Source organism: Oxyura jamaicensis, chromosome 2 (genome assembly GCF_011077185.1).
Source record: "Oxyura jamaicensis isolate SHBP4307 breed ruddy duck chromosome 2, BPBGC_Ojam_1.0, whole genome shotgun sequence".
Taxonomy (NCBI): domain Eukaryota; kingdom Metazoa; phylum Chordata; class Aves; order Anseriformes; family Anatidae; genus Oxyura; species Oxyura jamaicensis.
This window is the reverse complement of record NC_048894.1, coordinates 55,753,979-55,779,271: the sequence shown is the minus strand read 5'-3', so window position 1 is coordinate 55,779,271 and position 25,293 is coordinate 55,753,979. Positions and strand designations below refer to the sequence as shown.

General features: G+C 38.0%; 1 protein-coding gene across 3 annotated transcripts in view; it reads left to right on the top strand.

The window, feature by feature from the left end:
- Positions 1 to 25,293, top strand: part of CNTNAP2 (contactin associated protein 2) — a 1,137,498-nt gene that overhangs the window by 779,904 nt on the left and 332,301 nt on the right. For all 3 annotated transcript variants that reach the window (XM_035319470.1, XM_035319471.1, XM_035319472.1), the window contains one exon: positions 19,051 to 19,251. In XM_035319470.1, coding sequence (XP_035175361.1) covers positions 19,051 to 19,251 — 201 coding nt within the window. The remainder of the gene's footprint in view (positions 1 to 19,050; positions 19,252 to 25,293) is intronic.

Here is a 25,293-nt window from a genome sequence, read left to right as displayed (position 1 = left end):
CTGGAAGGAGTGTGTCAGTAAATTCAGGTGGGGATTTCTGGTATACCAAAATTTCTCATATTTGTTTCCCCCTTAAGGCTTCCTTGTCCTTAAACAACACTTCAAAGTGTGGCTTTTCAGCAAGTCATATTCAGAGGTGGTTGGTTGTAATTTCTAGTGCTGTCTTGCCTTGTAGACAGACAGTGGGATTAGGAAGAAAACTACTTAACTGTTGTAAGTATTCTTTCTGTTGTCATTTTCTTTAAAATTAAAATCAACATAACTAAAAATACACAGAACAGATGAATTTTAAATGAAACATTTAAAATTCTCTTTAACTGGCAAATGGTGCCAGTTAACTTACTACTGAGATACATAATCAAGTGATGAAATGATTACAGATGATTTTAAAAAGACAGAGAAGAGAGATTGATTCCACTCAAGAATTTCTAACCAGTGTTCAGGGTGCAGTGCTGCACACTGATGTGTAATTCTCTAAATTAATTTCCTCAAAGGGCAGGTTAGATGTACTGTCGCTATTGCTGTTAAAAATTTAGGAATTCTTGCTTTCTCCTTTTATCTCTGGCAGATTTTTTTTTGTACTTTTGTTTGTTTGTTTGTTTGTTTGTTTGTTTTTGTTTTGTTTTTGTTTTTGTTTTTAAAAAAAAAAGATGATTCAGCAACGAATCAGCCACAGTAGACACCCATTCATTTTCATCTATATATACACATACATAATGAGTGAAAGTACTGATGATGCACATCACTTGCATGGGCAGGAGGTGTACAGAAAGACTGTCCCATGATTCCTTTCCAAGGATTTACTAATGTGTGAATTTAGTACAGATTATGGAAGAGTGTGAATTTCCATTGTTACAGAGAGTTTGTGTGAAGACTCTCTTTGAACAGTTCTAGTAATCCTCAAGATTACACATATGATTGCAGTTTATCACTTGGTGCTTATCTACAAAAGAAAACAAGCGTGCAATAGTTATTATGGGAATTTACAGTAGACATGATATTTCTAATAATTTCCAGACTGGGCACTTATTACAGCTTTGGGGGCTAGTACGCTATAAATTTACCTCCATCTCTGTTGCAGCTGTTAGGAGGCAAATAGAACTGGCGAAAAAGCCTGCAGGTTGGTGGGAATAAGTGTAAAAAGGACGTAAATCTGGGATCATCTCATCTGGGAACTGACTGTTTTTATCTCCAAGGCCACAGAAATCAGCACTTCCATTGAAAATATGTCAGTCAAGGGAAAGATACTACAAAGAGACTGCTAACATCTATGAAAATCAAGAAAGGATTTTCCTGGGAGAACCAGAGTTGGTTGCAACCTACTAGATTATCACTTACTCCATAGCATCAGTTAGGAGAACTTTTGGCATAAATCTGTTATTATTTAAAAGCAAACCAGAATTCAGCTTGGTTTAGTGATCAGAGCCCAGCCACCAGGGGCCAAGGTAAGAAGACTGTGTGACCCTGAGGAACAACTACAACTGGAAAACACACAGAGCAAACTCCCAGATTTAGAATGGAAACCTGTAGATTATTTGAACCAGGTCTCTGTTTAGAGAGTCTTATCTATTTGCCAGAAGCCAAGTCTGGCTGTGGGTGATATGTGCAAGACAGGGTGCCACTTGGCATTCAGTGTCACATTAGGTATCCACATCTGCTTTTACAGTGTTTATATTTATAGTTTATATTTATGATCCATCATTAACATGCTTTTTACACTTCCTGCTTTAGAGTTTTTCCTTTTGCTAAACTGAAGGATTTTTTTGCTTGCTTTTTGTTTGTTTGTTTGTTTGTTTGTTTGTTTGTTTTTTTCAGGGAGACGGAAAATATTGTCTTTATCTAGTATGTGCCTGGTTTACAGTGTCAGGACATACTTCCTTGACTGGGAACTATTGATGTAATGATCTTCAATTAACCCAGATAAGATTGATGAGACTAACTTCACACATACTGAAGCATTCAATAGTAAGCAATTTTAGAAAATAGTGAGAATAAATCATTCCCTTTCCTTCCAAAAATTCTTTTATTTATTTATTTATTTATTTATTTATTTATAAAAAATGTTACCCTAAACCTTGAGAGACTAGCGTTTTTCTCTACTTTGGGAAGCCATTCTGTACCACAAATTTAAGTCATTGTAGATTTTCTGTCAGATCTTTGTTGTCTGACTGAAATGGAATAAACATGTTATTAATCATAAAAGGAAATTAAATATGTGTGTTTGTAGTAATACTACAAAATGCTGTCACAAAACACTTGTAAAAGGCAGCATTAGAAATTACTGTATCTGAGATCTAGGGACATCACAGCTCTATTGGATTCACTTTTTCTTATCAATTGTCTCTGGAGAGAAATTAGTACACTTACAGAGGCATACATATTCCACAGGAATTGCTTGGCAGGCGGCTTGGGAGAGCTGGAAGGACAGAGGTAACTTTGCTCTCCAAAGCTTTAGCATACAGGGCTCTCTGCCTTCTACTCACTATTCATGAACCTAGATCAAATAAGTTTCTGTCAGAAGGACTGGCTTTTCCCTGCAGGTTCTTTATTGCTGGTATTGATCTGGTAATTACCACAGCACTAGGCAGAAATACTACAATAGTTACTCTTACTACAGTAGTTACTCTTACTACACAGTATTCTGTGTTTTATGGTGAGCAACTGATGAACAAAATGCAGAACTGATAAAATGCTATTTAGAAGCTATGCTGACCGTTCAGGTGACCGATATTTCTGCTAGATAGAGTAGGTATAAATGGAGTAGACTCAGGTACTGCTGGTCAAGAGTTGTTATTAGCAACTCATTATCTTGCTTCATACTTGGTATGCATTCACTGCTTGCTTGTGTCACTGTAAAACCTGGATTACTTAGAAACAATAGATCTGTGGGAATTATAAATAAGTATACCAACATACTTAATCAATTTTAATATTCAGAAGGGTGTTATGACAGTTATTTCAGCAATCTTTACCAACTCCACTGTGTTCAGGAGCTCTGAGCAGTTGCTTCACTTTTGCCTGACACTTTTGTCATGACAGTCACAAATTTTTGCTTCAACTGTCATGTTAATGTTAAAGCCATGCTACTTAATGCCCAGCTGTATTGCAAATGTGCTTTGTGGCATCTGGAGGAGAGGTGCTGTAGATACCACAGGACACCAACCACTTTCTTTTTCATTAATCAGAGACAGAGAAATCAAATTAACTGACATTTCAGCCTTCACAGGCAGAAATCACTCATCAGTCTTATGGTTTTAGTAGCCCATTAAGACCCAAACCTAGAAAATTTATTTTCAACATTAGATGTTAATAGTTTCAAATTGAATAAAATGTCTTGAAGATGTAGATAGAACAAAGATATTATCTAATATCCCTTGAAGGTGCTTCCTTCTGTTTCCTATCCATATTGGCCTTGAAAATGTCTGCTGTTAACTCTGTTACTAATAAGTTGGTTCAAATGTATTTGTGACTAACATTTTAATATAGCCATTAATAAGTCTCTTCACATCCCATCTTTCAATAATATTTTCTGCTTCATATGGTCTCTAAGTTATTTCTTCAAATTCATGAATGAGAATGAATGTGGAGCAATTGTAAATATTATGTGTTACTTTAAACCAAAAAATATATAAACTTTAATTCTGAGCAAACTGTGGCTCTCTTGAGGATTCCTGATCTCTCAGAATGGTATGTCCTTCAAAAAAAATGTTGTTTCTTATTTTATTTTATATTTTGTTTCTTAAAGGTAGATTGAAAAAAAAAAAAAATACAAGGAAATACAAGGTCCTTTCTTTTTAAATTATTTTGAGGACATCCTTATGCCTAAGTGAATATCTGCCACGTGACTAATAAAGTGAATTTTTAAATGAATTGACCAGTTTCTCTGTGTTCCATGTACCACAAAGATTTTTCCCTAATTAGTAAATTATTATCTCTTTTAATTTATTTGGTCTTCTGGTTTGTGTGAATTTAGTGTTCACAGAATTTATGGATTAGTTATGTTAAGATCTTTTGGTAAATGGCTTTTTGGGTGGGAGGGGAACTGATTTTTTTTTTTATTATTATTTTTTTTAATCATGGGCTAAAAATTGCTGTACATTAAATCTAGATTTTTATCTAGAAAATTATACTTTAATTCTTGAATTGATGATGAACAATTTGTACCTTACCATCAATTTCCTGAACTATCCAGACTGCATGTTTAGTGATCTGAAATTTTAATTGTTAATATTCAAGGGATTATGTTGGGGAAAAAAAAAAAAAAAAAAAAAAAAAAGCATTAGCTCTATCAAAACATTTGAGCTGCAACACCAGTTTCCCTGAAACACACAGTTTTGCAAGTGCTAGAAAGTTTACAGTATTGTCTGTACTTGTGTTTGTAGTAAATGCTCCTTTTCCTGTTTTGTCTTGTTTCTCTGCCTTCTCTGTTTCCTTTTCTTTCTCCTATACTTTATTTTTTTTTCTTCTCCTTTTCCTTTTTTTATCGTTGGTCCATTGAATTAACTGGGAAAAAAATTGTTAACTTTTGCTTTCTTTTTGCACCATAATGGGGGTGGGGAGAAGTTAGAATTGTTCTGATAGCACAGAAAAAATAAATATACTGTGTCAGCTGTGCAAGTTGCAGACCTGCATGTGGAAATGTGCAAGCAGATGGATTTCTACATCTGCTCAGAACCCACTGAAAATAATAGTCTTCAGACAGTTTCAGCATTTGGTTGATGGATAACATTTTTTGTACTGGATAACATTAGAAGGTAAACAATGAGAACAATCTGTCACAATGTAGCATTTTTTTTAAAAGTGAGCATACATGTGTAAATGCACATGTATATCTGATAGGCAATAAAAACTTCATAGCCCTTGGCAATGTCACTATTTTAATTTCATCCATAGGTAATTTAATGCTTTTCTGTTCATGGAGAACCCTGTGGAGATCAGAGGGCTGCTTGAATATAAAAAATGATATAATTTATATTTTTTGTTCAAGGAAATCAACTTTCTATTAGTTAAATAAGTGGAAAACTAATAAAAGAATTGGAAAAATTGTGTAGGAGAGAAATCATTTTAAAATTCTATCTTAAAATGTAGTCGGACAGCTAAATATCCAGCATGTCTGGATGAAAGGCATTTCTATCTACAAATAGAAAAGATTACATATGTGTCAAGAAGAGTCATTGATAGAGGCCAAACTTCAGGTCTATGCCAAGTCTGTGGTTAAGCTATTACTGACTTTTTCAGTAACAGTTTGCTATATGTGGAACCTTGTCTGATCCACCATAGCATTCTCTATGGTCCCTAAATATCTGACTGTTCTATATGAATGCTGATGTTTCCTTGCAAACAAGATTTCATGTTGCTCTGGAAAGTAATAAGCTGTGATCATGGATAACTTCTGTAAATATTTGGAGCCTCAGTAGGAGCAGAGATGGTGTAATGTTTCTTTTTCCAAATAAGCACATAATTAAAACATTTAGATGTTCAGTTATGTTGGATCCAAGCTACAGAGTCCAATTACACACAATCAAGAATTTTTCAGTATTTCAAATATATAGATTAAACATGTAATTTCTATATAATGAAATGTACGTGTTAAATTTATTATTAGGTACGGTTATATATTGGAATATTATTGTTGGGGAGAGGGAAACAGTATTTACAAGCCTTCAATGAAAGGGAAGGTAATACTAGACCTAGTGAAGAAGGAACTTCATTTTCATATGTTATCCTCTTCTTCAGCTTCTGTGGAGATTTCTGTGCATGATCTGATTAAAGCGTAAAAGAGTATGCAGGAGAAACAGATTTATGGAAATACACATTTTTCTGCTTTCATTTTTCATTAATCTTATGACTGCTGACACTGGAAAGAGTTCTGTGAAAACAAAGGTCTGTTCGACATTTGCTAGCAGGAAGCCAGTGAGGTGGCTGGTACAATCGTGTTGTTTCCCCACAGCACTTAGGGTACTATTTGCATGGGATATGCACTGCAAAGATAATTGGAGATTCTGATAAAAATTATGTCCCTGCAATGAGATATGGAGCTTTAATTATGGCTATTTACCTGAGATGAGAAGGAAAGAGTGTGTCACCCCATGTTGTTATGAGGAAATAATAATAATAATAATAATAATAATAATAATAATAATAATAAAATTCAAGTATTTTCTACTTCTGGGAGTTGGAAGTTTCTTGTCAGTCTAGCATGATCTTTATTCACCATCTTTACTACACTTTAAAAATAGTATTTTATATATTATTTAAAATCCAACTTGTGACCCTTACTCAAGTATAAGTGGGATATTTATCTTTTCTCAGGACCAAGCTGTAATTTTTGCTGTAATTTAGCAAAGCAAATTATGATGTCCTATAGCTTATTTTTAAGTAACACATGGGTGTTTTCTGATAGATGAAACCACTTAAGCACTATTGTGTAATGTGGTGTTTTAAGTCACATTTCATTTGAGAGATTACAAATAAGGACCTTCAGTGCTTCAAAATTCTTCTGTCAGTCACACTGTAACTGAACTTCATTCTGCTATAATGTGACAGTGAATGGCAGTGTTTGAATTTTCTAATGCACAAGTGCTGAAATGTTGAAAGAGCAAGAAACATAATGTTAAACTACAGTCACAGTAGTGTTTTTAATCAGTGATCCAATGACATGCTTAAGTTTTAGCAGAAGTTTTCTAACGAGATTCTTAAATTTAAACACAGTTTATATATTTCATAATAATAATGAAATTATCTAGAATGTGTGGTAAAACTTTGAAATGTTACTTGTCCATTCAGGAGACACTCTTTGAAAGCAAAATTAAAAAGAATGTTGGTTAGAAATGCAGTTACCCATAGTTTTCTTTCCAGTGTTCAGATGTAAATAGCCAAAGAAGCTTCTATCAAGAGAGAGCTACATTCTTGAAAATGGAAGCTATTATTTCACAAATACAGGTCTTTTTGAATTCTTCACACCAATCTTTTCAGGAATTGTCTAACATTCAGTTTATTGCTGCAGTGATCAGAGAGGGATCTTCAGTGTTCCTTTTCCTGTCTGTCCGAGGAGAGGAGGTAGCAGGATGCTGAAGAGGAAAGTGGGAGAATTACTCTTGAAAGAACTAAGTTGGATCAGTGTCCTGGTTTCAGTTAGGACAGAGTTAATTTTTTAAAAGTACATGAATTTAAAAATTTAAATTAAGTACTCCTCTGCAACAATTAAAACATCAGCATGCTATCAACACTCTTCTCATCCTAATCCAAAACATAGCACCCTACCAGCTACTAGGAGGAAAACGAACTCTGTCCTAACTGCAACCAGAACAATCAGTTAAGGGTATGTTGAGAATTTAAGCACTGAAAAACTGATGGGAGAAAGAAAGGTAAAGTTTTAGCAGTAACGGTCGAGGGCTGCATGCCTCTTCTTTCTATCTGTTCAGCTAAGTAAAAATGAAAATTCACCTTAATTTTCAATTAAGATAGTCCAGTAAATGATTTCTTAAGAACCAAACTAGCACACTGAAAAACATTGATGACCATTTTTCCTCAAGCTGTCCTTCCAAATAAACTTTTCAAACTGTGGTACTTTTTTCATTAATTCTATAAATCATAGCATCATAGCTAAAGAATTATAAAAGAAAAGGCATTAGGTTGACTTTTTTTTAGATTGGATATGTTCCAGTGATAAGCTAAAATAAACTGAAGGTCACTTTAAGATGTATACAAGTGAACTTTCCAGTTTTACAATACCAGGTTAAATATAGAACCATAGAATGGTTTGGTTTGGAAGAGGCCTTTAAAGGTCATATAGTCCACCCAATCTGCTTTGGAGAGGCACATCTCTCACTAGATCAGTTTGCCCAAAGAGCTGTCCAACTTGACCTTGAACACTTCCAGGGATGGGGCATCCACAACATCTCTGAGCAACCTGTTCCAGTGTCTCATCACCCTCATAGTGAAGAATGTCCTTCTTATATGTGATCTAAATCTACCTTATTTCAGTTTAAACCACTACCCCTTGTCCTATCACTACAGGCCCTTGTAGAAAGTCCTTTTCCCATATTTTATTTATAATGTTGAAAAAAAAAAAATGATACAGTAAATTATGTCCTTTGTTCATGACTTTAATGTTCCTCAATCTAAACTGAACTGCAATTGCCATCTGTTAGACTAGACATGTAAATGATCCAAGTCTTCCTTTGTATGGCTGTACTATGTCTCATTATTTATTGTTGCTTCCGATATATGATAATTTTTAAATTCTTGTTCCTATTAATACACATATGCAGTCATTTTCAACATTAGATCTCAAATCTTATTCAAGGTTTTTCCATACAGGTACTGTTTTTCACCATAACATTGTCCTGTGTTGCTGCATTTTATTTTTTCTTTAAAAAAGAGATCTTTATTCTGTTTCTTTAGATACCCTTGAAATTAGCTTTTCACAACTGTGTTGAATGTTTTGAAATCATCTTGAGTAATTTAGATAAGTACTCCTCTTTTTATCACGTCATTAAACCACCTAAGGCTTCCAACAAATCATGCAGGGACAACCATGTGATTTCATTATCACTTCTCTGATAACAGCGTGTTCTCTGAAAACTTTGATTTGGTCACATCTTTCCACTGTATCTTGTAAAGCATCTGATCATTATATATTGAATTTAAATATTATAAACTTATGTTCAGTATCACAGTATGTTCACATAATAAGTAAAAGATTTTCCTCTTCATGAACTATCACAACAGTACATAAACAGAAAGGGAAGTGCAGTTTCATTGTCTCAGATGATAATATCTGTAAGAAGTAAAAAAGAAAATATTCAATCAGTGAATGGTAATTAAATTTAAAAATGTATTATCTTGATGAGGAAACAAAAACAAACAAACAAAACAAAACAAAACAAACAAACAAACAAAAAACAGTAGAAGGAGAAAATAACTGCAGAAATAGTTGAAATAAATTTTGGGACTGATTTATTCCCTACTTAAATACATTTAAGAAACTTACCAGCTTTGATTTCAGTAGAGTTTGGTCCATAAGATCATTCTTTGCTTACTCTTTTAGTTTGGTTGGTTATTTCTTCTGGATATTGGATTTTTCTGATCTGAAACCATTTGCTACATTAGTGAGATGAGAGCAATAGAATTCTTATAATCAGAGTATCTTTACTGCAAAATTGACATTTGCAAATCTCAGGCGAGATTGTCAAAACACTCATTAACTTCAATGGAGCCTTCATTTCTCATTTTTATAAACCAACTGTAGCTTCTTTGAACTCTGTATCTGACTTAGTTTCAAACTGCTACATATATTGTGAAACTTGTGTATATATATATTCTACACATAGAGGAATATATATATATATTTTACAAAGGGAGAGGGAGAAAAGGGTACCGTGTGCTGTAATTTTTTTTCAACATCATTTATATACATCAGATCTTCTGTCTACAACATTGCTTCAAAAAATAGATATATATGATTAATTTAATGACATTGCCAATGACTGTTGAGGTACCATCCCACACAATTCAACAGAAATTGAAATACCAAGTATGTTCTTATTGGAAAATAAGATTAGAGATCTCATAATATGAGGTGATTACCGTTGTAATTTTAATCCTCCCTAGAAGGCAGTCCACTTCTAAATGGTCTGCCTTATATAGTTTCTTGAGTGATTTGTAGTGTAGCATATTTTAGAGTACATTGCAGTAATCTAATTTGAAGTGACAAATGCATTGATGATAGTAAAAATCATGATGTCTAAAGTAAAGAAGCAGCTATCATAAGGCTGACATATGGGAAAGAAATGCATTCTTGAATGTTGATGCAATACAGTTGTCAAATGGTAGGTAGAAATCCAAAAGGGCCTGCAGGCATCATTTCTTAACAAGTGCAAAGCACCCAGCAGCACAGGAAGATAGACATAATTTTTATTGCATCCTGAAATTACTTCAGGTATTGCCTTACATTTATATTAACTGAGCTTGTGGCTAACTATCAGATCCTTCCATGTTATCTGAATGCTAAATATGCACAGCTGGTTTTAACAAGTTACAGATGTGAGAATTTTCAGCAGTTTAGTATTGGTCATCAGCACAGATCACTTATCCTCACTCCTCTGCCTACAAGTTCACAAAAAGTCTACTAAACAGAAAGAGACTTGATACATAACCAGCAATATTTTGGATAAAGAGTAATTAGGCATCATGATGTTAGTGATCAAGAAGACGGTCATCTAGAAGAAATGGCCATCAGGGAGTGTGAGCAGGAGATAGACTTGTGGAGTAACTCCCTGCAGGGCCTCAAGGAGAGGTACCGGGCTGAGACACCCCAAATGGGGGTGGAGCCCCTGCCTTGTCACCGTCGGGCAGAGGGAGGGGATCTGGGAGTTGAGGAGGAATGGAGACAGGTCCCTGCTCGACATGGCAGGCGATGCCCTCCCCTTCCGGCCCCACCTTCCCAGGTGCCCTTACACAACAGGTTTGAGGCCCTGGAGACTGTGAGATCAACAGCAACTGAGGAAGAGGTAGAAAGTGTTCCCAGGAGGATGCCTAGGGCGAGGAGGTCGACTCCACGCCTCAGGACTGCCTCCATCAAGAAAGAAAGAAGGGTGATTGTTGTGGGAGACTCTATCCTTAGGGGAACAGAGGGCCCTATTTGTCGGCCTGACCCTACCCATAGGGAAGTCTGCTGCCTCCCTGGGGCCAGGGTCAGGGACGTTGCCAGGAAGCTTCCCAACCTGGTACGCCCCTCTGATTATTATCCTCTTCTGATAGTCCAGGCGGGCAGTGACGACATTGAAGACAGAAGCCTGAAGGCAATCAAAAGAGACTTTAGGGGGCTGGGACGGTTAGTGGACGGAGCGGGAGTGCAGGTAGTGCTTACGTCCATCCCTACGGTGACAGGGAGGGGTACGGAGAGGACCAGGAAAGCTCACCTGTTAAACACGTGGCTCCGGGGCTGGTGCCAACGCAGAGATCTTGGGTTTTTCGACCATGGGGCAGTTTATTCAGCACCTGGTCTGATGGCCGTAGACGGGTCCCTATCCTTTAGGGGAAAAAGGATCCTTGGCCAGGAGCTGGCGGGGCTCATTGATAGGGCTTTAAACTAGGTAAGAAGGGGGATGGGGGTGAAGCAAGGATTGTTGGAGCTGTGCCAGGGGGAACAATAGCAAGGCCGGGGAATAAGGTAATGGCCCAGCTGAAGTGCATCTACACCAATGCACGCAGCATGGGTAACAAACAGGAGGAGCTGGAAGCCATCGTGCAGCAGGCAGGCTACGACTTGGTTGCCATCACAGAAATGTGGTGGGACCAGTCTCATGACTGGAGTGCTGCGATGCCTGGCTATAGGCTCTTCAGAAGGGACAGACAGCACAGAAGGGGTGGCGGTGTGGCTCTCTATATTAGAGAGTCTATCGATGTTGTAAAACTCGAGGCTAGGAATGACAAGATCGAGTCCCTTTGGGTTAGGATCGGCAGGGACAACAAGGCTAGCGTCCTGGTCGGGGTCTGTTACAGACCGCCGAACCAGGACGAGGAGACGGATGAGGAGTTCTACAGGCAGCTGACAGAAGTTGCGAAATCTTCAGCGCTTGTACTCGTGGGGGACTTCAACTTCCCTGACATATCCTGGAAGCACAACACAGCCCAGAGAAAGCAGTCTAGGAGGTTTCTGGAGAAAGTGGAAGATAGCTTCCTGACGCAGCTGATTAGTGAGCCTACCAGGGGTGGTGCCCCGCTAGACCTTCTCTTCACAAACAGAGAAGGACTGGTGGAGGATGTGATTGTCGGGAGCTGTCTTGGGCAGAGTGACCACGAAATGGTGGAGTTCACTATTCTTGGCGAGGCCAGGAAGGGAATCAGTAAAACCACTGTACTGGACTTTCGGAGAGCTGACTTTGGGCTGCTCAGGACACTGGTTGGTAGAGTCCCTTGGGAGGCGGTTCTGAAGGGCAGAGGGGTCCAGGAAGGCTGGGCGCTCTTCAAGAGGCAAATCCTAATGGCGCAGGAGCGGTCTGTTCCCATGTGCCCAAAGATGAGCCAGCGGGGAAGAAGACCAGCCTGGCTGAACAGAGAACTGTGGCTTGAGCTTAGGAGAAAAAATAGGGTTTATAATCTTTGGAAAAGTGGGCAGGCCACTAGGGAGGACTATAAGGATGTAGCGAGGCTGTGCAGGGACAAAATTAGGAAGGCCAAAGCTCATCTGGAGCTCAATCTGGCTACTGCCGTTAAAGATAACAAAAAACGCTTTTATAAATACATCAACACAAAAAGGAGGACAAAGGAGAATCTCCATCCTTTACTGGATGCAGGGGGAAACTTAGTTACAAGAGATGAGGAAAAGGCGGAGGTGCTCAATGCCTTCTTTGCCTCAGTCTTTAGCGGCAATACCGGTTGTTCTCTGGATTCCCAGTACCCTGAGCTGGTGGAAGGGGATGGGGAGCAGGATGTGGCCCTCACCATCCACGAAGAACTGGTTGGTGACCTGCTACGGCACTTGGATGTGCACAAGTCGATGGGGCCGGATGGGATCCACCCAAGGGTACTGAGAGAACTGGCAGAGGAGCTGGCCAAGCCACTATCCATCATTTATCAGCAGTCCTGGCTATTGGGGGAGGTCCCAGCTGACTGGCGGCTAGCGAATGTGACGCCCATCTACAAGAAGGGCCGGAGGGCTGACCCGGGGAACTACAGGCCTGTCAGTTTGACCTCAGTACCAGGGAAGCTCATGGAGCAGATCCTCTTGGGAGTCATCATGCGGCACTTGAAGGGCAAGCAGGCGATCAGGCCCAGTCAGCATGGGTTTATGGAAGGCAGGTCCTGCTTGACGAACCTGATCTCCTTCTATGACAAAGTGTCGCGCTGGGTGGACGAGGGAAAGGCTGTGGATGTGGTCTACCTTGACTTCAGCAAGGCTTTTGACACCGTCTCCCACAGCATTCTCCTCAAGAAACTGGCTGCTCTTGGCTTGGACTGGCGCACGCTTTGTTGGGTTAGAAACTGGCTGGATAGCCGGGCCCAGAGAGTTGTGGTAAATGGAGTCAAATCCAGTTGGAGGCCAGTCACTAGTGGCGTCCCCCAGGGCTCGGTGCTGGGGCCGGTCCTCTTTAACATCTTCATCAATGATCTGGACGAGGGCATTGAGTGCACCCTCAGTAAGTTTGCAGATGACACCAAGTTAGGTGCGAGTGTCGATCTGCTCGAGGGTAGGAAGGCTCTGCAGGAGGATCTGGATAGGCTGCACCGATGGGCTGGGGTCAACTGCATGAAGTTTAACAAGGCCAAGTGCCGGGTCCTGCACCTGGGGCGTAATAATCCCAAGCAGAGCTACAGGCTGGGAGATGAGTGGTTGGAGAGCTGCCAGGCGGAGAAGGACCTGGGAGTGATAGTGAACAGTCGGCTGAATATGAGCCAGCAGTGTGCTCAGGTGGCCAAGAAGGCCAACGGCATCCTGGCTTGTATCAGAAATAGTGTGACCAGCAGGGCTAGGGAGGTGATCGTCCCCCTGTACTCGGCTCTGGTGAGGCCGTACCTCGAGTACTGTGTTCAGTTTTGGGCCCCTCGCTACAAGAAGGACATCGAGGTGCTTGAGCGGGTCCAAAGAAGGGCGACGAAGCTGGTGAGGGGCCTGGAGAACAAGTCCTACGAGGAGCGGCTGAGGGAGCTGGGCTTGTTCAGCCTGGAGAAGAGGAGGCTCAGGGGCGACCTTATCGCTCTCTACAGATACCTTAAAGGAGGCTGTAGAGAGGTGGGGGTTGGCCTGTTCTCCCACGTGCCTGGTGACAGGACGAGGGGGAATGGGCTAAAGTTGCGCCAGGGGAGTTTTAGGTCAGATGTTAGGAAGAGCTTCTTTACTGAAAGGGTTGTGAGGCATTGGAACAGGCTGCCCAGGGAGGTGGTGGAGTCACCATCCCTGGAAGTCTTCAAAAGACGTTTAGATGTAGAGCTTAGGGATATGGTTTAGTAGGGACTGTTAGTGTTTGGTTAGAGGTTGGACTCGATGATCTTGAGGTCTCTTCCAACCTAGAGATTCTGTGATTCTGTGATTCTGTGAAATGTCATCAGCTTGAGGATTAGAGCTTCTGAAGTGTTGGTTTTGCTTATGACTGACAGAATGGACTCTAAATTTTGGAGTGGACTTGCAGGCTTTACGTCTGGAGTTGTAAATAATTACGGTCATCAAAGGAATATGACTTATTTGAGATGATCAGGTTTTCTCAAAACCATCTTTTCTGAGACTTCAATCAAGAACCACTGTGTGGGTGAGTATGATGAAAGTCATCATTACCAGATGATATTAATCAAAATTGTCAGCCAAATTTAAGGTCATGAAAGTGTGTCCATTAAAAAAGCCTCTTAGCTTTCACTAGAGACAGAGGATGGCTTCTGAGAAAGAAATCTGTTTTCTGATTTCCTGAGTGAATATATATATATATATATATATATATATATATCTTAACACTATAAGCACATTAATACTGAAAAAGCAGAACTATAATGGTGTTAGCTGTAACTGAAGATTAAAGAAAAAGAAACAAAACTGTTTATGCTTGTAGAATATATGGATCATATTTTCTGAAGTTTATTTTCAAATTTTATTTCCAATTAATTAACACTACCAAATCTTACTTGACTTTTGTGTCAGAAGCAAGTTTTCTTGCTTGAGTGAACACCAATCAAAAGAATGAGGAAACACCATTTAATTGCAATGACATATTTATAGCCCTGCCCTCTTATTAATTGTGTCTCACTAATAAAAAAGCAAAATGGTTCACTAATAAAATAATTCATTAATAATGATTGGCAATGATTTAATAATAAGAAGTGAAATGGATTTTAAATTTCTCTAATCACTAGCTACAGGAAAAACTGACCATCAATGTTATCAAATAGTTATAAATACTATCACCAGCATTATGAAATATGCGATGTATTAAATTGGAAAAATCTCTTGCATTAATATTTGATTAGATAATTTGAATAGCTAGTGATTATTGAATCATTACTAATTACATCATTACAATTAGTTAGTGGGCAGGACTGTAAAAGAAGCATTGCAATTGAATGGTGTTTTCAAAATAATAAATTATAAATGTCACTTTAATTGCCTTTTAAGGAAATAGGTGGTCATTTCATTTTTTATGTTATTTTTATATTAATCTTCATCCCGCTATAATATCTACCTGTGGGGGAGAAAGTGCTTCAGCACAAAGTAATATATAGACTAATTTAGAGGGACTCTATTTTTTCTAAATTTGTCAAAAATATTTTACCAGTTTGGAGCTAATTAGATTGGTCCTATTGAATAACATTATAAATTCTATTAATAATCTATGATTACTGATATGATTTTTACAAAGAAAAAAAAAATCATAGTAATTATTCCTTTACAGCTGGAATGATCTACAGAAAATTTTAAAAAAGGGGAATGCATTTTCTAAGAATTGCATGTCAATGACTAAGTGGTCATCTAGGAGCAAATTATCTTCCTGATGACCGTTAGCTGTTGTCCTCCAGTGGAAAAGCTATTTTCAGTATAATGAATACAGTTAGGGAGTGCCTATGCTTTTGTGTCAATGGGAAGTATCCAGTCTCTTCTACTGAAGGCAAGTCAAATCCTCTTGAAATGTGGACAGTTTGAGGCCAAGAGATGGAACAGTGTGGGACAGGTGCTATGTTTTCAATGCACACATTACTTTTCTTCTTCACTGTGCTACAAAGATGCTTGTTGCAAAACTGCATTGAATTCTGTTCTCTACGTAATCTATGGTTCAACTTTATTTGTAAGGAAAGTGTAATGGATTCATCCCAAATTACAGTACTCACCTCAATGGCAGAATTCCTCTTCTGATACTTCATAAATAAATCATTTTCTGACAAAGAAGCTAAGAAAGTGATTTTTCTAAAAATCCACCTTTTTAGTGTAAATTAATGATGGAATAAAGCAGACTGCTCCAACTTTAAATATCACTGAACTTAATTGAAATCTGTGCATAGGATTTACGTTGGGGGAAAAATGAAATGCAGTCAACCTGATTAGCAATGATGCTTTACCTACTTTTGATTGTATAATTTATCTTTCAGTCAAGTCAGTGGATGAGATAATTCTTGCTTCTCAATGTTATTATGATATCAAAAGAATCTCTATCACTATCCAGCCTACATTCTTAAACTACAACACTACTCAAAGTCTCTTGGGTTTTATGAGCTAATGATATAATGAGATTGTTCATATATTGTACATAAACATTAAGATTTCTACTATGTACTTTTTTTGCTCAACTGCTATGTCTTATCTCAGAGTTCTGTGGGTATATATGAGTTTCAAATTTAAGGTGAAGCCCAGCTCCTACACTGTTTGTCTAAACTACTTTTTGGACTAGGTAATTTTGACCAGCCTCAAAGAAAACACTACACAATGGACTAAGGTGCAGGAATACATTGTCAGTGAACTCAGGAAATGGTGACTGCCCCATGCAGTATCACAGAAAAACAAACAAACAAACAAAACCACCTTGTTTTCCCATAATTTGGTTTAAATTGCTCTTACACCCTTCTCTGTAAAGTTATTGCATTATTTTTTTTTTTGAAATTTAAAATATACTTGGATAGCTTTTAAACATTAACTTTTAACTTCCTGTGTTTATAATGGCTATGATAAAGACATATTACAGTAGTACTATAATTGTCCTTAGATTATTAATAACCATTCTCAACATTAGCTCATTTTAATATAGTTCTATTAATTTGAGTTTTAGAGGTCATAAACACAGAACGTTTTACAGATTATGCTACTTAACATTATAATTGGTATGCAATCTCTGTTCTTTAAAGGTGTGTTTCACTGTACAGAAGTCATATACACAGCTCTTCAGCTTCTTATGCTGTCCTACAAATTGTCTCTAAACACTTGTGGTTAGAAATAACCATAATTTATGCTTTCTTAAAATAATTGCCAGTATATTAGGGGGATATTCATACCAATAATTTCCAGGAGTATATATCAAATTACAGTTAACTAGGATACATTTTTCACCCCCAAATGAAATTCCTTAAATGAGATTTCTGTGTATTATTGACCGAAATTGTGGGGTAGCTTTTCTTTTATATTTTGATATGTTAACTTTGACTACCACATCCTGTTCTCAGCTACATGACAGTAATTCCATAAATCATGATGATACAAGTACTTAAGGTAGTATGAATTATTTGCATTACCATTTCTGTAACTAAAGTTGGCTGCAGTTCTCAAGCGGATTACTGACTGAATGATACTGAAGAATGGTGTCAACTAAAAGCAGTTTCTGAGAAATTGGAACCATGAAAGAAGACGGTATTATTTTCAAACTATAAATATCTAGCTTATTTCCTTGGGAAATATTATCATGTTAACAAATAAGACTAAGTCTAAAAAGGAAAATATATATATATATATTCTAGCTGTGCAGCACTAAGTTTTCTCCATGCGTTTGTTGTACGCATGAGGCATTTAACCCTTTCTGCTTAAAGGCAACCCAGATCCATCCATGAGTATGTTTCTGTCTTCCTTCATACGTTCATTGATAAACTACACTGCTTTCAGTATTAAAAATTAAATGATGTAATCACATTAGAATCTGGTGTGTCCCTAATATGTACTGCAAAGCAGTATTTCTATCTAGCCCATAGCAACTTACCATGCATAGTGAATTTTCCTCACAGAGAAAGCTTAAATCTTCAGAGCATCAGACTTGTATCATTCTAATCGATTTTTAAATGAAGTTAAACCTTATTATTTCCATAAATCACTATTATTATCAGTTGTTTAGGAAGCTTCTTCACAGAGTATATTACAGTATATATCCATTTTTAGAAAGGGTAAAAAGGAGGACCTGTGGAACTGCAGACCAATCAGCATTACCTCTGTGTCAGGTAAGAACATGGAGCAGATCCTCCCAGAAACCATGTTAAGACAGGGAGGTGTCCTCAGCCAGTTTGTGGATGACATCAAGCTGGGTGATGCAATTCCCTCTAGAGGGAAGGGATGCCACACAGAGGGACCTGGACAGGTTTTAAAGGTGGGCCCACATGAACCTCATGAAATTCAACAAGGCCAAGTGCAAGGTGCTGTGTTGGGACAATCCCCAACATCAGTACAGACTGGGGGTTGAGAGTGTCCCTGAGGAGAAGGACTTGGATAAAAAATTAAACGTGAACTGATTATGTGTGCTTGCAACCCAGAATGTCAATTGTATCCTAAGCTGCATCAAAAGAACTGTGGCATGTTGAGGGAGGTGATTTTTCCCCTCTACTCCACTCTTGTAAGACCCCACATCAAGTACTGCATCCAGCTCTTGGGCTCCCAGCAGATGAATGACATAGACATGTTAAGAGTGGTTCAAGAGGAGGGCCACAGAAATGATCAGAAGACTGGAGCACCTCTCCTATGAAGAAAGGCTGAGAGAAATGGAGATGTTTAACCTGGAGAAGAGATGGTTCCAGGGAGATGACATTGCAGCCTTTCCTGCTTAAAGGGCCCATATAAGAAAAATGGAAAGAGACTTTCTACAAGGGCCTGTAGTGATAGGACAAGGGGTAGTGGTTTAAACTGAAATAAGGTAGATTTAGACCACATATAAAAAGGACATTCTTCACTATGAGGGTGATGAGACACTGGAACAGGTTGCTCAGAGGTGTTGTGGATGCCCCATCCCTGGAAGTGTTCAAGGTCAAGTTGGACAGCTCTTTGGGCAAACTGATCTAGTGAGAGATGTGCCTCTCCAAAGCAGATTGGGTGGACTATATGACCTTTAAAGGCCTCTTCCAAACCAAACCATTCTATGGTTCTGTATTGGTTATCAAGACTACGATGGCAATCAGCATTTCATCCTTTCAGCAGTTTGTCATTGTTGGAACTATGCTCTCATATGATGACTTAACATGCAATGTACTTCTTCCCTACTGCCCACTCAAAAACATCTTGCAGAACTCTTTAAGCTTTTATCAAAGGACAAGATTTATTTTAATTCAGTTCAGAATTTTACTAATTCTTGTCTTGTCTTTTTCCACTCTCTATTTCAGAGGATAAAGTATGGACAACTGTCTATCATGATCTGCAACCACAGACTTCTGTGGGAGGCAACAGCTTGGAAAAAGTCTCTGTACTGCAGCTCAACTACAGTGCAACGATGGACCAGATTTCTGCCATTACCAGTAGTGCTGAATACTGTGAGCAGTTTATCTCATATTCTTGCAAGATGTCCCGGCTGCTTAATACACCAGGTAGGCTGAGAATGGGTTATCAGTTAAATGCAGTCTCAAAGACATTTATCTGAACAAATCATCAGGGATTGCTGCTAGACCAGTCCACTCAGTGAAAGCATATCTTTGTTGTCCTTCGTTACACACCTCACACAGAGGTAAATAATTGAAAACACATAATAAATTATCTCCTTTAGAAAGTTTGCCTTTTTGCTTACTACTTTTTTTTTTTTTTCTTTTTTTTTTTTTCATCACAAATCTGTGTATTCTCTCAGATTGCTTGCTTCTTAAACCTCCCATTTTTGGTAAATGGGGTAGTTTTGGAAGTTTAATCATCAGAGATATTGAAATATTGCTTTGACCTTTGTCCTGGGTTTTGGTTGTCAGTCTTCATATGCTACTGTCATTTAAAGAATTGGCTGAATAAATACTGGAATTTTCTCACTAATATCTCTGAAACAGTTTTCTTAAACATGGAGTATTTTTAATAATATATGATGCCTTACCCATTGGCATGATCAGTAATGTGGTTGTGTGAGATATACAATATGCTGGGTTAGATTCATTATAAGTTTCTCATTTTGATCCGTAGCTTTACTGGAAAAGAATAGTCCTAGTAATGCTATATGTACCTTCTCAACAACTCTTAGGCTGTAACTGATAAAACTATTAGTTGTTGCAGAATCGGTAAAACGGTATATAAAGAAGAATTTAGTTTTAGAAACTATTAATATACACCTAGTACTGTATCCACGCTCTAATTGTGTACGATAGCATTTGATGTTAAGTAAATCTCTAATGGCACTTCATGAAGACTGGGTTATATGTGGCAACATAAAACATTTTTGTGATTGTGAAATGAGTACATTGTGATATAAGCAGTTAAATGTGTTTCAGATGAAGCTAATGGCTTACAGTGTTATACTTTAAGCTCCTTCCTCTCATGAATTTATTCTGGCATATTTTCTTTTGGTGGTATAGATAAGGATACATTTGGCATGCACGCCTGTCTTATCACAATTTCCATAAGTGTTTTGTTAGTTAATAGATACTGTAATGCTTGTTACTCCTCTCCTTCCTCCCTGCTGTTTTTGAAATATTTCTAATGCATAGTTTGTCTCTGTTGCTATTATTTTGCTTAATTTAGCATAGCAAAGAGACCCTGCGAAGTAGGAAATAATTTATTCTTTCTTGGGCCTTAATGTATGGGAGATTCTGAATCATGCTCATAATTAGAAGTACTGTGATTAGATTCTGCCAGTGGATAATACTTGCACATGCTTCAAAAGGGTAGTATATGGATATATTTTGGGGGCAGGTAATAAGAAGGTAAGTTTACTTGAGGACTTGAGCTGCAGATAATGTCCATAGAAAGTTCATGGTTTACACAGAGTAGTGTTAGATTCTCCTTCGTTGAATGTACAGGACTATTATTTCAGGACCAAATTCTATTTGTTAGTATATGCTTATATCGTAGTAAAAGAAATATATACTGTAATTGCAGTTGTTTCCAGCTGCTTCCAAATTTAAAGCAATTAAGCAGCCCACAAATTGATTTTAGGAACAATTAAAAAAAAAAAAAAAAAAAAAAAAAAAAGAATCAATTCCAGATATTTACATTTTTTTAATTTCTCAGAAATGTTTTGGGTGTATTTCGCAGATACCTCTTTCTCCATGTTTTCACCTTTTGGCGAAATTGAAAGTAAACATTATAAGATGTTTTCATGGTCTGGAAAGTGAGTTTCTGGAGGTATTTTACAATGTGTTTTGTTGTTGCTGTAGTTCGTTTGTTTCCTGTGAGTAGGAGAAAGAAACAATATAGACAGATAACTTTAACCTAAATAGTAGCAACTAATCACACTGTAGTGTTTGCATAACACCTGTAATGGTTTGTACACATAACACAGCAGTGATTTGTGTGTTAGTGAGCGAGAGGACAACACATCTTCTTTCTTTACTATGTTTTGTATTCTTGGCTGTTGTCCATGACATCTAAGCTAAGGAACTAGTTTTTCTCCCTCCCTCCCTCCCTTCCATTTCTTGTTTAATTTTCTGCTCAAAACAGAATGAAAGTCCTTGCCTAGCAGTAAATAAAGACTGTCAGGTAACTGTCTTCCTTCCTTACTTTTTGTTTGCTTGGTTTGGTTTCACTTGGTTTGGTTTTGATCTTTCAGAATAATATATTTTAAATTATATGCAGACCAAGGGGTCTACTTCAAAATCTTAACAAAAGATCATCAGAAAAAAAAAAAAAAAAAAAAAAAATCAAGACAGCTTGGTAACTTTCTTAAGAAAGCAAAAAACCAGACACCTCTGCTGAAAATACACCATTGTCTTATCACAGGAAACAATAAAATTATAGGTGTATTGTAAACTTTGGGGAAAGCCATTTTCAAATGGGGAACCTACAGTGGATGAAGTTCTCATAGACTTTATGTCAATTAACTAAGTATTGAAGAGATCTCTGTTCAGTTCTTGACTGACAGAGATTTTCTCTGTAACTTTAAGATTATTTTTTTCCATTTCAGTCAACATTAGGCTGATGTATCTTATTCTCTGTATTGTCTATTTAGATAATAAGTTTTTTAATACAGCAGTTGCTTTGTGAGTATACAGTTATTAGCACAATTAAGGCTTGATCTTGGCAATACAAGTAACTATTACTGTTAATATATGAATAAAATGATAAACCCATGGACCATAATTCCAACTTAATAAAAGCGTGCATGTATATGTACATTTTGAAGAAAAAAAAAAAAAAAAAAAAAAAGAAAGAAAGAAGAAAGAAAGAAAAAACCTCCAGACTGTTTTGCTCTTTTAAATTTACATTTCCCATATTCTCATTTCTTCGTTACCTTGGAAACTTTCATTTTGAATAGATAATGATATGTTTAGTACTGAAGACAAGCTAGCTGTTTTCTGAGTTCTCAATGCCCATACACATTCCAGTTGGTATGAGAGTTAACAGGACATTTCCTTTGTTTCCAAACAGGAACTTGGATATAGAAGGATGTTCTTTTGTGCCCACTGGTTAATGAGAATGAAAGAAGCAAAGAAGAGTATAGAATCACAGTGCTTTTAGAGGAAAAAGCTCTTTTTATTTGCTATAAAAAGAAAAACGATATACAAGACAGTGAAATAATATGCTGATAGACTGCAGAATACTAGTTAATAAAATTATATATTTTCATGCACTGTTGTCATTAGACTGCGTGATAACACCTGCTTGCTACTTCCTTGGTATTAAACTGCCCATGGGACACTGATCTCAGCCCCTGAAATAGGGAGGGAAAAGCACACTGGTTCTGCGATTCTTTGCTTCGCCCTGGGAATGACAACCTGAAGGGGGGAGGGCTGCTGTGTTCATGGTGTCTTTGAGTCTGTCATCTCCCAGAACTGTAGGAGCTGCAACAAATAATCAGAGTGTGGGAGCTAAAAGCACAGATATAGAGAACAGAACAAGATCTGTTCATGTTGTGTTCCAATTTATATTCCTGTTCACTAAGCAGGGGGGAAAAAAAAAAAAAAAAAAAAAAAAAAAAAGTGAAGCCTGCAGGCAGAATATGAAAAGCATAAAGCAGAGTTACTACAGCACATGAATTACTGCTTTATGCCTGTTTTCTTGGAGTAAATGAGACAGCAGCTTCATGAAATCAGGAGTTTAGCAGGTGGAATAGATAACTTAATTTGTTCAGTTGTTTTAGTTACAATAAGCCCGTTGAAATACCAGTAATAGACAAGATTTACAGGTAGACTGAAATAAAAGCAAAGTTAAAAGTTGCAGTATGGTATTTTTATTAAGTAGCTATCCAAATCAGAACTTAGTATCTAAATTTCCACATCTCTAGACATTAACTGAAGTAGAGTGCTAGTTGCAGAGGTAATACCTGTTTAACAAGAGTTTCTTAAAAATAGTCTGCAGGACTGCAGAACTCTTCTTCTCATATTGATGAGTGGAAGCTTCTCCAAATGCAGCTCCATAAGCTCAGACCTTAGCATGCAATTCTTACTGCTCTTTCACAAAACATGCTTGTAAACTTTCACGTATATTGTCCAGATTTAAAAAATTTACTGATTGTTCCCTTCCTCTCTATTACTATTCTGGAATATCAACTGCTATTGATTTTTTCAAGCACAAGAGTTGCAGAAGCAATGTCCTTGTCCATCACTTTGGTTTACACACTCATGTTCTAGGAGTGGAAACAAACAGTTTTTGGAGGCTACATTTTTCTTTGTTATTTGTCAAAATAATTGTAGCTCATTATAGCCCTGCAAATATTAGAAATCCCTTATGGGAAGCATAACTGTAGTGCTCTGAGACTTACTTTGTTTACTACATCTTTTTAAGAAAATGTGTTGCATCTGAATTTTAAATTTAACTCTGTAATTGTGGCAGAATGTTCCAAAATGTTTTGTTTGTTTGATTGTTTTTCTTATACTCACTCTCTCTAAATGTGTTCTGCCTATTACAGAAGAAGATTCACTACCTTTAGTTCTTAAAAGAAAGAAAGAAGAACCACTTTCCTCTGGAAAGAGTCCTCCAGATTCGTTCTAACAGATCCACATCTTTCTTGTGCTGGGGGCCCCAAACCTGGATGCACAAGTGTGGCCTCACAATGGCAGAGGAGAGGAGGACAATCACCTCCCTCCACCTGCTGCTCACTCCTCTGTTGATGCATCCCAGGATGCAGTTGGCCTTCTGGACTGCAAGAACACAGTGCTGGCTCATGTCGAGCTTTTCATCCACCGGAATCCCCAAGTCCCTTTCTGCAGAGCTGCTCTCAATGAGTTCTTCTACCAGTCTGTACTCATGTCTGTGATTGCTCTAACCTAAGTGTAGCACCTTGTACTTGGACTTGTTGAATCTCATGTGGTTCACATGGGCCCACTTCTCTAGATAGTTCAGGTCCCTTTAAATGGTATCCCTTCCTTCTGTTGTATCAACTACACCAGCCAGCTTGGTGTCATCTTTAAACTTGCTGAGTGTGCACTCAATCCCATTGTCTGTCATTGATAAAGATATTGAAAAGCATTGGTCCCAAGACAGACCCCTGAGGGACACTGTTCATCACCCGTCTCCACCTGGACATAGAGCCATTGACCACCACTCTCTGGGTGTGGCCATTGAGCCAATTCCTTATCCACCAGATGGTCCACCCTTCATATGTGGAATTGTATTAAAGGCCTTACAGAAGTCCAAGTAGATGGCATCAGTCGGTCTTCCCTTGTTGACTGATGCAGTCACTCTATCACAGAAGGCCACCAGATTGGTTGTGCACAATTTGTCCTTGGTGAAGCCATGCTGGCTTTCCTGGATCCCCTCCTTGTCCTGTATGTGCCTTGACATTGCCTCCAGGAGAATCTATTCCATGATCTTGCCAGACACAGAGGTGAGGCTCATCTCAGGGTCTATAGTTCCCTGGGTCCTCCTTTCTACCCTTTTTAAAAATGGGAATGATATTTCCCTTTTTCCAGTCACTGGGGACTTTGCCTGATTGCCATGATTTTTCAAATATGATGGAGAGTGGTTTGGTGACTACATCAGCCAACTCCCTCAGGACCCTGGGATGCATGTCATCACGCCCCATAGACTTGTCATTTTTAAGCTGTGTCAGGGGGTTCCAAACTTGCTCTTCATTTACAGTGGGAGGGACTCTGCTCTCCCAGCCCCTGCCTAGAGGTTTTGAGGACTCGAGAGATGTGTGAGGCCTGACCACTAGTGAAGACCAAGAAAAGAAGTTATTAAGTACCTCAGCCTCCTTCACATCTGTTGTTACCAGTTCTCCATCTTCATTTGTCAGAGGCAATACACTCTGTTTAGTGATGACACTTTCATTTCTTGAGGCTGTACATTTTACTGAAGGTTATATCTAGGGTTTCCTAAATTATAACCCAGGCTTTCCCAGCTGACTGCCTGGGGCATTAAGCTTTCTCTTCTATGTTATGTTGTATGCTTAGAAAGCCTTTTCCGCCACTCAGAAATCTCTTTAAATGTCTCTTTAATCTCTTTTAGTTATTGACTGGAAATACCGGAACCATCTTGTTAAACCATCTTTTTAAAAC